Source organism: Anopheles funestus, chromosome 3RL (genome assembly GCF_943734845.2).
Source record: "Anopheles funestus chromosome 3RL, idAnoFuneDA-416_04, whole genome shotgun sequence".
Classification (NCBI taxonomy): domain Eukaryota; kingdom Metazoa; phylum Arthropoda; class Insecta; order Diptera; family Culicidae; genus Anopheles; species Anopheles funestus.
Genome location: NC_064599.1, coordinates 39,114,398 through 39,128,564, shown reverse-complemented (window position 1 = coordinate 39,128,564; position 14,167 = coordinate 39,114,398). Strand labels below are relative to the sequence as shown.

The 14,167-nt window shown below is 39.5% G+C and overlaps 2 protein-coding genes across 5 annotated transcripts in view; both read left to right on the top strand.

Moving 5' to 3' along the window:
* Window positions 1-167: 167 nt before the first annotated feature.
* On the top strand, window positions 168-3,193 carry LOC125768828 (elongator complex protein 2). The gene is made up of 4 exons (XM_049437007.1): window positions 168-420; window positions 491-1,850; window positions 1,934-2,723; window positions 2,786-3,193. The coding sequence occupies exons 1-4, from the start codon at window positions 175-177 to the stop codon at window positions 2,898-2,900; spliced, it is 2,511 nt and encodes an 836-aa protein (XP_049292964.1). The 5' UTR covers window positions 168-174; the 3' UTR covers window positions 2,901-3,193.
* A 322-nt stretch (window positions 3,194-3,515) lies between these two features.
* The window catches only part of LOC125768928 (ADP-ribosylation factor 6), a 41,059-nt gene continuing 30,407 nt past the window's right edge, over window positions 3,516-14,167 (top strand). The window contains exons 1-2 of one of the 4 annotated variants that reach the window (XM_049437266.1): window positions 3,516-3,609; window positions 4,572-4,989. The gene's annotated coding sequence lies outside the window, so the exon portion shown is untranslated. Of the gene's footprint in view, window positions 3,610-4,272; window positions 4,990-14,167 lie in introns of those variants that run through there. The other 3 variants (XM_049437269.1, XM_049437267.1, XM_049437265.1) reach the window with 3 other exon arrangements.

Here is a 14,167-nt window from a genome sequence, read left to right as displayed (position 1 = left end):
AATTGACGATGTACGCGAGGAGTTTCGTATCCTTTCGTATCCACATAAAACCAATTTGAATTGAACATCAATTTGATTGTGGGTGAGTATAATCCTTTGCATTGTTCATTTTTTGCGTTTTATTTCGATTTTTGAAATTTCAAATTCTGTGTGCTTCTTCATCCACCCCTGCACATGGATCGCATCTGTCAGCATGACATTCGTCATACCAAAACATACTTCTTTTTTGTAAACATTGCCGGTTTTTGTGGCGCACATGTTGGTGTTTTGCGTTTTTTCTTAAACAAAAATTCCAAAATGTCCTTCGAAACGCTCTATACATCGACGGCATGTAATCGCACTCCAGACTCGTTGGATTGGGGTCAGGATGGACTGATCTATTTCGCCGCTAACAACGCTGTGGCCGTGTTCGACCCTAAGGTAAGTGATATCAAAGTTTGCAGTACACACATGAACTTCAATTATAATTAGCCTTTTACAATCTTTCCAGTATCACGGTTCGGTTAAAATTGTGCGAACACTAGTTGGACACACTGCAAGGGTAAACACGGTACGTGTGATTCGCAATGGAAGCGAATGCCACGGTGGAATACATCTTGTTTCTGGCTCAGATGATGGAACGTGCATACTGTGGAACACCAAGGAGCATGGTGCCAAATCTAATCCGGCACGATTCGTTCTAAAAGGACATTCGAAGGGTGTTACGGTGGTAGATGCATTCGTTGATGCGATGAACCATTTAATCGTTGCAACTGGATCAATTGATAGTTCTATCAAGCTGTGGCATTTTGCGGATGAAACCTCTTTCGAGTGTTTTCAAACGATCGACTTAAGATCGGGGCTTACGTTCGGAATGAAACTATTTAGTTTGGCGCGTTCGAACTCCATCATGCTTGCGTATACAACCGACACGGATGTGGTAAACTTATGTGTGTGCCAGGCAGAAAGCGACAGCCAATCGAGGTTTGTGCAGGTAGAACAGTTGAAAGGACACTTTGATTGGGTGCGTGGGTTAGATTGCGTACGGTTGGCAGATAGTGAGGATTGCCTGTTGGCCACTTCATCCCAGGATACTTTCATTCGATTGTGGCGTATTTCACCTAGAGGATCACTGCAGAAGCAGAAGGATTTTGAAGAAGTTCGCTTCGATGAGGACATAACGATTGAGGAACGAACGTTTACCGTTCGTGCAGTGGATGGTGGTGAATATCATTACGCGCTTTCGTTGGAATCGGTACTTCAGGGTCATGAAGGATGGGTTTATGGAGTGCATTTTACTACCCGTGACGGAAAGCTACACCTGCTATCAAGCTCTATTGACAAAAGTTTGACCGTTTGGACACCGTCAGAGAGTGGTGTTTGGGTGGAAAGTGTTCGGGTGGGTGAGGTTGGCGGTTCATCGTTAGGATTTTATGGAGGAAAATTTTCGCCCAACGGGAAGTCCATCATTGGACATGGCTTTCAGGGTAGCTTTCATCTGTGGCATGAAGATGACGAGCAAGCGGGACTGTGGAAACCGGGAACCATTTTGGGAGGTCACTTTGCCGGAGTGAGAGATCTTGCGTGGGATCCAGTCGGAGGAATGTACGTGGTGACACTTTCCGCCGATCAAACTACGCGCATTCATGCACCGTGGAGCAGAGAGGGCACAACAACGTGGCACGAGATAGGACGACCGCAGGTGCACGGTTACGACATGCAATGTTTAACGTTACTTTCACGCTATCGCTTGGCCAGTGCAGCAGAGGAGAAGATCATAAGAATTTTCCAGGCACCGTCTAATTTCGTGCAAAACTTCAGAGCACTGTGTGGCATTTCGAATGATCCGGAAGGTGATGCAGTGCTTGAAAGTAAGTAGCTGAATGGAGCTGCTATCAATGATAAAAGATATAAACGCACGAACGATACAATATTGTGTTGCTCTCTGTTACAGGTAACCCGATGGGAGCTTCAGTACCTTCATTAGGACTCTCCAACAAGGCAGTGTTCGAAGTAGAGCAACCGGAAGCGGACAGCCGACATATCAAGGACATGTATCCGGAACATTACTTCAGCCCTATTGCTTTGGAAACCCCGCCCGCGGAAGAAACGTTGATGCAAAACACACTTTGGCCCGAAATTCAGAAACTCTATGGTCATGGTAACGAAATATACGCGATCGCATCTTCTCCGGACGGTAATCTCATTGCGTCCGGTTGTCGCGCGACGTCAGTAGAACAGGCACAAATTTTACTCTGGGACACCTCATCTTGGCGAGTGGTTCAACATCTTACCGCTCATCAACTTACGGTGACACAGTTGGCTTTCTCGCCGAATGGTCAATTCTTGCTAGCAGTGTCCCGTGATCGAACATTTTCCGTGTTTCACCGCGAGACGAGCGGTTTCGAATTGCTTATGCGTTCCGATAAAAGTAAAGGTGTACATACGCGAATTATCTGGTGCTGTGACTGGTCACATGATTCGAACATTTTCGCAACTGGTTCCCGAGACGGAAAGGTCGTTGCATGGAAAGCTGGTAAAGATCAACAGGAGACGACTGGTTCATCGGTGCCGTTTGTACAGCAAGCAGTTTTGGAGCTTAAAAATGAATCAATAACTGCGATCGCGTTTGCCCGAAGGAAACTCTCCGACGATCGATACTTGGTGGCTGTCGGTTTTGAGAGTGGCGTGATTAAATTGTACGGTTTGGGCCACTGGGATCTGCTGTTTAGCATAGCTGAAGCGTAAGTGAACAAAATTTTAGTGTTGAAACATTATATGTATTTTTAACTTTTGATTATTTTAGGGACGCACATCATATGACGGTTAAGCGTCTATCATTCCGGCCACACGAAGAGAACCACCAGCTGGCAAGTTGTGGAGAGGATGGTTTTGTTCGGGTGTATGCTATAAACGTGTAGAATGAACATACATATTGCAAATAAAATACAATTAATGTTGAAAATATGAAAAAGGGCGGCTCGGTGTTGTACGCGATAAAGGGCACTGATTTCGATACTCGACACTTCTGGGCTCCTCTGCCGAAGCTTCCGTGAAATGCTTGGATTGACAAAAAAGTTCTAATTTTATACATTTGTGAAGACGAGGCTACCTGCGTCTATTTAGTGCGCTTAATGTTAAAACCGTCCCTGTATTATCCATGTAATCAGGTCTGGAGCTATGAAAAATATAATTATTTTTTTTTCCTTTTTTCCATATTTGTAATGTTTGAAATTATTTTCAACTGAAAGTTTAACCCCTGAAGGTATGCAATCCGGAGTACATATTGTTTTTATGGTCCTTAAAAATCTTCGTTCAAATCACTGTGGGCTCGATTGTTGTCACACGGACAAAACACGAAGAACACAAAGCTTTCGTTAAAAAATCATCCGTCATTCGGTCAAAATATCAAACGACATGACAGATAGCTGACAGCAAACCGTTCAGCAGTGAAGAAGATTCAATCGTTTCGGAGAGCTTGCGTGTGTATGTTTTGATAGGTGAGTCAAGTGAGTGTGATCGACGGTTGCATTTTTCAGTACGCATAGAAGAATAATATAATCCCCGCCGCAGTTGGGGAGAAAGTGCACTTTACGCACGCAGTCCATCGTTGCTTGGTGCAGTGTACTGGTGAGAACAAGTGCGCGCACCATCCTCATTCCACGGAAACGCGCTTGGGGCTTTCTTCCCTGTGAACGTGTATGGGTGTGTGCGTGTGTATGCAATGCTAAGGGAAGAATACGCGTGCGTGGTGCAGTAGTGTGCGGGAACCCTGATTGATTCTACAGCATTCTTTGCTGACGGGTCTTTTACGCTGATTCGGTAGGAGGCATCAGGAGCCCTACACGAAAGGAACACCAGATCCAGGAAGACAGCAATTAACCCGTTTTGATACGGTTTGAAGCAAATTCTTCCTCGGCTGGGCGTTTTTTTGTGTGTGAAGCGATAGATGGAAATGTATGTGGCGAAGTGTGATGAAAACTGCATTTACATTCTTCCCGATCGTCGCTGATAAATAAGTGGGTTAGAATATTTGTGCACGAGAAGAATGTAAAGCTAGATGCAAAGAAGAAGGCGTATGCTGCCCGATCGCATCTTGTCTGCAACCGGAAAGGCAGCCAAGAGCGGTTTTCAGTGTGCGATACGCCCGTCTATTAGGTGTGTCTGGATGTGGTTGTGTGTGGCTATTGTACGGCGCTTGTACGTGTGCGTGTGATTCTATACCGACGACGTCGCGATTGCATTTCGGTGTGTTGTGTGTTTTTCTTTCCCCTGCACAAGAAGCGGTGGCAGCGTGCATAAATTATGCTACCAGAAAAAGTGTCTACCCGTGGCCACATTCGGATGGTTTTTGGGGGCAGCAATTGTGTCGCCGAACTGTGGGGAGGGCTGTGTGCTTTATAAACGGGGACGGGTTTTGCATATTTTGCTAGGTTAACGAATTGCAGTGGTGTTTTGCGTCCGAATGATGCAAATGCAAGTGCACAACGGTAGCATTTTGACAGCACGGTCCTATCTATCCTATCGATATTGTTTGACCCGTTATCATTGAATCGATCTTGTGCTCTTTTATTTTTCACCCTTTCGTCCAGTCTAGTTGCCGTTTTGCCGTGGAGATGTGTTCGAGCGTAATTGTGCCGAAAAGCAAGTGAGCGAAGCTAAGGTGTGCGTACTGTATACATGCGTGCGTGTGTGCGTACGTGTTGTGTGCAGTGGGTTTTCCCCCCGTTTTTGGAGCAGCACCGTTTCATTTTGGCTGGTGGTGTACTGTAGTGTGCGTGAGTGTGTGTGTTGCGTGTATGTGTGAAGCGCAGAAACCGTATGTGTGTCCCCTCTCCCCGTTGTGTTGACGTAGCGGTGATTTCCCTCGACACGGTGCGCTTTCAACCACTTTTGCTGTTGCTGCTGCTAGTGCTGGAAAAACGGAAAATTGCCTAAAAATCGTTCCGGAGTGGATTTGTTGTGTGTGTGTTGCCGTTGCTTTTGTGTGAGCCGTCAGCATTCGTGGAGGTAAGTTAGGCAAATGCAAAGATTAACGCATTTCAGTTGTTGTTTGTATGAAAATCACGAACCATTTAATCATCATTCGACTGGGGAAACATGTTTACTTTGATTGATTCTCTTGGTGTTAGTTGGTGGCGATAGGCACTGAAGAAAGGAGATTGACGTTTGCGTTGCACAAATAAAAAACGGTTTAAATTTAAATTATTTGCGATAGGTTATGGATTGCATTTTTGCAGCTTCAGTTGATATAAAAACGACATTTTTTGAATTTATAAATAAAACACTATTCATGACGGTTGTATGACTATCGCATCATTTGCCTGTTAGAAAACAAGTATTTTTCTATAAGAGTTACTCCAAGTGTAGGGCGTTGATGGGTTTTTTTGCTTTCAACTTATCTGAATCATTAAATTTTTTCTATTGACAACGCTGTGGAACAGAACTTCACAGAACAGCCTCCGGGAAGTGACCTTTTTGGCCGTTCCGTTTTCTCGCAGCTGTATGCCGGATGAGTTATTTGAAACCACTGTATCGTGTTGCTTTGCAGCAGAATTATATGCTGGTTAGGGCTGTGTTTTGTGTGTATGTGTGTGCATTTTTTTCATTGTTAATAGCTTCATTGGACAATTTGATACGGCATCGAAGCAGTAAATCTGGTTTGGATGGTTTTCTCCCGATTATTACCTGTCTGAAGTGGGGGTAATCAAAAAAAAACCCTGTCTCCTGTCACAAAAAGGTGTGACGAACAACCCTTTAAAACAAAAAATCGAAGCAATGCATAATGCTCTTAGTGGCACAAGAAAAAAAAACAAAGCGAAGGATCACATTCAATAAATGGATGAGATATTATAATTCATACTGTGTACAAACTCTTTAAAAAGGGGTAAAGTGATGCAGCTGGAAAGAAGCTCTATTTGCAACATTCAGTTCCCATGGGAAGAAAGGAAAAGGATGATTTAGAATACAAACAACAAAAATCGACCAATCGATCCACTGCTTTTGTTTGCAGAAATCGTTTCGATTGGTGAATGGTAGAAATGAATGAAATTGGGTTTGAATTAGCACTACACTAAACCACCATCGTTCGATGTGTGAAAACGATGTTTATTTTCTTCCGAGAAGACTTTTATGCCGGCACGACACACCCAACATGATGATGAGCAGACTGGTCTAACGACTAATTGAGTTTGAAATCAGTCCCCTCGTGTTCGTCTGCCGGAATCGTAAACGGACGATCGTAAACCACCACCAACAAAAACGAGCCATGAAGGTGAAAATTGTCGCCATCAGTGAGACGGGATAAAATGTATAGATTTTCCACGATATGGTCGTGAGAAGCTCCCTTTCTTATGGCTACAGAATCGGGAAATTCGATCGATATTTGCGCGATTGGTAATCATAGTAGGTTGTTATAAAAAGTTAAATTGAACCTTAAAAGGGCATATATGATTGTGGTGGGAAATGAAGATCAATTGATCGTAATCGACTTCTACGATGGAAAATAAACGATCATCGTTCTATTCGCTGAACGTTTAATGCAATAATGTTTTCTACAACCCCTAACAATACAACACTGGGCAGATGGGCACATTTCGATCAATGTTCTTGTCATGCTGCCCCAGCCCCGAAGGCAGTTGTTTTTTGCTGTTTTGTTTTTGTGTGTTTTTTTATCAGATTCTCTTCTTATGTACCTACAATTTATGCTTAAAAAGAATCCCCTGACCTATAGTGTGCCCCTGATATACAGCCTTCATTGTGGTTTTTTATCTTTTAGAACCTCTTCTCTGAAACTTCTAAGACCCTCTAATGTTTCCGAAACAGACAAACGATCCCTTATTAAAATTGAACAATGTTTTTTATTCATTTGCGTACAGCCATAGGTGTGTTAATCTGGGAAGTGACATTGTGAGGCATAATATACATCCAGCAGATAGAAAAAAGGTCATTTTTGGGATTTTTATTTAAAAAAAAACTTTTTGTATTAAATGGATTGCATTTTGAAATATACACTTTCAAGTGTATGTAAAAAAGAAGGAAATTACAATTAGTACAGGAATCTGTTCTGTATTGAATGGGTTTGTGGCGCCTAAACATTAGGCAACCATAGTATTATAGAAACATAGAATAAGAAATTGAATTTATTATAGCAAAATAAATATAGGCGTATTATAGTAGAATTATGGTAATTAGGATAATGTGTACATAGAACTAAACTGTTGTGATTGGTAGAAGAAATGCAGCATAGGTTAGAATAGGATAAACTAACTTTAGAAAGCTACATAAGAAGTAAATAAGGTAAGCTAGGATTAGACGTCTAAGGAATTGGTATAAATAGCGCTTTAGGATGAAGCTGAGATTCAGATTAATTTGATCATACTAAGGGGAAACGCTGCCCGAGTAACAAGCGGAAATAAAAAGGGAAATCGCCGGCCCAGTGAAGGATCGTTGTAATAAAGTGTAAAACCTAAACTTGTAAAGCTTTTTCCAGTTTAGCGTTTTTATAAAATGTAATATCACATGGCGACCGTGATCGTGAAATATAGCGACGACGCGAATCTGTGCTAAAAGCAAATAACCTCCGGATGTACGCACAGAGCCACAATCTCATCGATTAGCCAGTTCAACGATTATGAACATCCAGTGAAGAAAAAAAAAATCTAACGGTAACGTTTGTAATTTTGTGGCTGCGTTCAAACGAAATTATGAAGTGCGTATAAAGTGCAGTGACCGAGGTGTTTAGTGCAACGACCGAGGATCACATCGAAGCAGAGCGTAGCGACAGCTGAGAATCGCATGCGTGTGAAGAGCGAGGCCAAGAGACTAGATTGGTACGAGAAAGGCCCACCACGCCAAATAGTGAGCGATACACTACCGCAGTGAGAACCGATGAGAAACAGGCAACGTAAAAGTGCGTGTCACAAAGAACATCAAAGAAGAGTGTAGTGTACGGTATCGCTAGTATCATCAGCAAAGGACGGCAAGAGAAGTGAGCAGTACTAGAAGTGCAAGACGATAGTATTGTGCAGAAGTGTGCAGCTTTCGTTAACATCATCGACAGTGGACGACGAGAAGTGTAAGGCAGCAGCATGAGAGCAGAATCATACTACGATAGCAATTAACGTATGAGAGAGCGGCACACGGTACGAGCAGTACGGAACGAGAGCAGTACGGAACGAGAGCAGTACGTGACATCAGGAGTGGCATGCGTAACTACGTATGACGAGAAGCAGAGAGCAGTGAGATCAATCGGCGACAACAGCAGCAGAAGATACGATATGAAACAACTTCACTCGAGCGAATTCCCCATCCGCATTAAGGTAGGATATTATGCGAATTATTGTATATAAAGTAGAAAATGCGTTAACTAAACAAAAGCGTAGTAGGCTTCATGAATGTAATATCACATAGGTATGAATGTAATTGCTCAATTAATTTTTACCTCCTAATGCGATTGTACTACCAAAATCTTATTAATATGTGCATTTAATAGTAACACAAAATAGTCACTATCAATACGTTTTCAAGAATAATCACGTTGGGCTCTCCTTACGTTCTACATGCTGTTTTAAATGCTACCCAAAATTAAACAATATTTAAAACGATTACAAGAAATAGAGGAAAAGCTAAGACCGGGTGATAAGAAATTTCGTAGATGCTTGATTGAACATTATGGTATTGCTGCCAATGACGCGTTTGGGAAATTAAAAACCTTAGTAGCAAAAGCGAAACTATCAGAAATACCAGTGGAATTAGAAACTATACACAAATCAGCAAATAACAGCTACACCAACATTCATTCGTACATACAGTTTCAATTACAGAATAAAGTACAATTTAAATTTAAAACACTAGCTAAGATTAGCATTGCATTACGTCGTTGGCAATCAAAAAAAATGGAGGAGTTCGATATTAAAACTGCTGCGACATTGGTCCACTTATATGATGGCAATGCCGACAGTCTTGAAAATTTTCTGGGTTCGGCCAAATTACTAAAAAAGCTTTATCCAAAAGACACGAAGCAAATCTTGGTAGAGTTTCTTAAAACACGGTTAACAGGAAAAGCTCAATTAGGTCTAGCACCAAACATCACTGATTTTGAAACACTTATTAATGATGTACAGTCACGATGCCAGGAGAAAATAAATCCTGACAAGGTTATAGTAGATTTGAAAGCGATCCGTCATACAGATACTAAAGGCCTATGCGAAGAAGTTGAAAAACTGAGTACAAAGTTAAAAATTATGTATCTCAAACAAAATATACCTGAGAAGGTGGCAAACGATATGGCAGTCAAACGTGGAATAGAAACACTTATCGATAAAGTTAAACTCACGGAAACAAAAATCATATTGCAAGCAGGACAGTATACCTCTATACTAGACGCAACAGAGAAGGTACTAGAAAGTGAAAGAATGCACAATTCAACCCAGCAAGTACTTTCATTTAAAAGAAATTTCCATACCCCACATCGTTCCTTTGAGAATAGATATCCAAATCAATATGAACGCAATATGTACAATAGACCACAAAGTAGAGGAAACCATTTACCAAACAGGCAAACAAACAGTAGATTTCAGCAGTACAATAACAACAACAATTATAACAACAATTACAATAACAGTAACAAAAGAAATTTTAGAAACACGAATAGAAACAATAGCAGGGTTTACACTACTCAAGCCACAGAACAGGAAAATTTTTTAGAAGAAGACCCACAGCCTACCGATTGCCAATCTTAGCTATCAACTTAAATGCTAATAACTTTATAAAAGTAAGAATAGGAATGTCTACAGATGAGTACAGCCATCTTATTGTAGACACTGGAGCAGACGTTTCTCTGTTTAAAGTAAATAAAATTAAGTTAAATCACCAAGTATTTGCACAAAACAAAATTAATCTTACTGGTATTACCACTCATTCAATAGATACTTTGGCAACTACCTATACATATATACACTTTGGTGGTACGTCAGTCAATCACCAATTCCATCTAATACCAAAAGATTTAGACATTGGGGCAGACGGAATATTAGGTAGAGATTTTTTCTCTAAGTATAGATGCGTTATTGACTATGAGCACTGGCTTCTTAATTTTAACCACAAGGGCATCAGTGTCTGTCATCCTATCGAAGATAAAACAAATGATGGTTTTATATTACCAATACGAAGTGAAGTAATATGCGAAGTAAACCTGCCAAACATAAAAGAAGATTCTATAGTATTTGCAGAAGAAGTCAGTCCTGGAGTATTCTGTGGTAATTCAATTATAGGAAAAAATAGTCAATACGTTAAATTCATAAACACAACTGAAAAAAATGTGTTTATCAGTAATAAATCGTTCAAACCCCAAGTCGATCCAGTAAAAAATTACAATATAATGAAGCAATCACCCCCCTCAAATGAAAAATCAAGATTTGATAGTATAATAGAAAAAATAGATACGAAAAAAGTTCCGCAATACATTCAAAATGATTTGAATAATCTTTTAGCAAAATATACAGACCTTTTTTGCATAAACGATGATAAAATCTCCACTAATAACTTTTATAAGCAGTCAATACAGCTAAAAGATAACATACCATGCTACATTCCTAATTACAAACAAATTCACGCCCAAGCAGATGAAATAAACCAGCAGGTCGACAAAATGTTAAGAGACGATATCATTGAACATTCGGTCTCATCCTATAATTCTCCGATATTACTAGTTCCAAAAAAATCAGAGGCAGAAAAAAAATGGAGACTTGTCGTAGACTATCGTCAGCTAAATAAAAAAATAATGCCGGACAAATTTCCACTGCCCAGGATAGATGAAATACTAGACCAACTAGGTAGGGCAAAATATTTTACAACACTCGATCTTATGTCAGGTTTCCATCAAATTCCCCTTGACAAAGAATCGAGAAAATATACTGCGTTTTCCACCGCTTCAGGCCACTATCATTTTAAAAGGTTACCTTTCGGACTAAATGTGAGCCCTAACAGTTTCCAGCGAATGATAACAATAGCGATGGCTGGACTAACCCCAGAGAGTGCTTTCGTTTACATCGATGATATCATCATTACAGGATGCACTATTAGGCATCACCTCGAAAACCTAAAAAGAGTCTTTGATCGACTACGTCAGTACAACCTTAAATTAAACCCTCAAAAATGTAAATTTTTTCAAACAGAAGTTACTTACTTGGGTCACAAAATTACAGACAAGGGCATTTACCCGGACGAATCTAAATTCGATGTTATAAAAAACTATCCGAAACCAGGTAACACAGACGAAGTTAGAAGATTCGTTGCCTTCTGCAACTATTATCGCAAATTCATCCGTAACTTTGCAGCAATCGCGAAACCTTTAAACGAACTACTCAAGAAAGGACAATTATTTAATTGGTCATACGAATGTCAGAACGCTTTTGATACTTTGCGCAACAATCTTTTGTCACCTATGATCCTAAAATATCCTGATTTTTCAAAAGATTTTGTTATCACTACTGATGCATCTGATACAGCATGCGGGGCCATTCTTTCACAAATGTATGACAGAGATGATCACCCAGTGGCATTTGCTTCTAAAAGCTTTACCAAAGGCGAGAAAAATAAACCAACCATAGAAAAAGAATTGACAGCTATACATTGGGCTATCAACTATTTTAAACCCTATGTCTATGGTCGAAAATTTAAAATTCGTACTGATCATAGACCTCTAGTATTTTTGTTCAACATGAAAAATCCAACCTCCAAACTTACTCGAATGAGATTGGACCTGGAGGAGTTCGATTTTGAAGTAGAATTCGTAGCCGGTAAAACTAATGTTGGTGCTGACGCTTTGTCCAGAATCATAATTACTTCTGATCATTTAAAATCATTACAAGAATGTACATGCGCGAATAAAAACAACCAAGCGTTGGTAGTAAAGACTAGGGCAATGACTAGAACCAATAAAAAAGAAACAAACCCAGTAACACGGAACGACAGAAGAGAAACCATTAATCCACCATCGTTTTGGAATACAGAGAATGCTTCAGAGGTCAATAAGCTATTAAAAATACAATCAAAGATAAATGAAGATGCAATTAAATTAACACTTTTCAACAGCAACTATAACAAGGAGCTATGCAGTACAATGATCAAAACAAAACAAGATGGAAGTCAGGCGCTCGAGTCTGCTCTTCTAAGATTATGTACTCATGCGAAAAAGCTTTATAGAGATAAATTAGCTATCTCCATGGAAGACGAAATTTTTACTCAATACTCGCCTCAAACCATTAAGGAAATCGCAAATAGAGCCATTTCCGGTTGCGAGATTATTGCTTTCACGCCGCCCAAGTGGGTTACGAGGAAAGAAGAAGTAAATGAAATTCTAAACAATTATCACATGCTACCTTCGGGAGGACATGTTGGTCAATATCGCTTGTATTTAAAAATACGAGATAAATACAAGTGGAAAAATATGAAGGAAGATATAAAAAATTTTGTCAAAAACTGCGAAATATGTAAAATAAACAAAATAACACGCCATACAATAGAAAAATCCGTAGTGACAACGACGCCATTGAAGCCATTCGAAGTAGTATCAATAGACACGGTGGGCCCTCTAACAAAAACACCCAAGCATAACAGGTACGCTGTTACTATACAATGTGACCTCACTAAATATGTGATTCTAATACCAATACCAAATAAAGAGGCTAACACAATAGCGAGGGCGATCGTAGAGAACCTTATATTAAAATATGGAAAATTTGTAGAAATGCGGTCTGATCAAGGATTAGAATACAACAACGAGATATTGAAAAAAATGGCAGAAATACTGGGAATCAAGCAAACATTTGCGACTGCTTATCACCCACAAACCATAGGCGCTTTAGAACGCAACCATAGAACTTTGAACGAATATTTAAGATCATTTACAAACGAGCATGGAGATGATTGGGATGACTGGGTGAAATTCTATGAATTTACGTATAACACCACGGCACACACAGATACTGGCTACACGCCATTCGAGCTATTATTCGGAAGAAAAGCAAATCTTCCACATGATATAGTGACTCACAAAACAGAACCAGTGTACAATCATGATCAATATTATAATGAATTGAAATACAAAATACAAAAATCAAACGAAGTAGCACGGAAAAAATTAATTGAGCAAAAAGAGAAAAGACAGGCGGCTGCAAATAGCAGTATCAACCCGCTTTCCATTAAACCAGGAGATGAAGTGTATTTGAAAAACGAGAACAGGAGAAAATTAGATCCTTTATATTTAGGTCCATACACAGTTTCAAAAATACAACAACCAAATTGCACTATAATAAACAAACATAGCAAAAAAGAAAGTACTGTCCATAAAAATAGGTTAGTTAAATGATAAAAATCTATTACATACGATTTTTATACTTTTAAAAGGGGGGAGGTGTGGCGCCTAAACATTAGGCAACCATAGTATTATAGAAACATAGAATAAGAAATTGAATTTATTATAGCAAAATAAATATAGGCGTATTATAGTAGAATTATGGTAATTAGGGTAATGTGTACATAGAACTAAACTGTTGTGATTGGTAGAAGAAATGCAGCATAGGTTAGAATAGGATAAACTAACTTTAGAAAGCTACATAAGAAGTAAATAAGGTAAGCTAGGATTAGACGTCTAAGGAATTGGTATAAATAGCGCTTTAGGATGAAGCTGAGATTCAGATTAATTTGATCATACTAAGGGGAAACGCTGCCCGAGTAACAAGCGGAAATAAAAAGGGAAATCGCCGGCCCAGTGAAGGATCGTTGTAATAAAGTGTAAAACCTAAACTTGTAAAGCTTTTTCCAGTTTAGCGTTTTTATAAAATGTAATATCACAGGTTTTTGGACTAACAATTTATTTTTCCTTTAAACATGCAATGAATCTTGTCGTAGGTGATTTTGAAAGTGTCAGTGAATAACAAAACAGCTGTTGACAAAATTATCTCATATCTCCCCGTGAAGTACTTCTGATTTTTTAATCGAAGTATTCTTCAAAAAATCTATAAAAAATATGTTTCAATAATCATCAGATAATTAAATATTCCAACTTAAAATGCTATCTCTGTGTGCTGCTGTTGGTTTGTTTAATTTCTCCTAATTGGAAGCGATAATGCTCAACGTCTGCTTCCGGGAGGTCGTTGAAAATGAGTTGAGTTGATATTTCCCA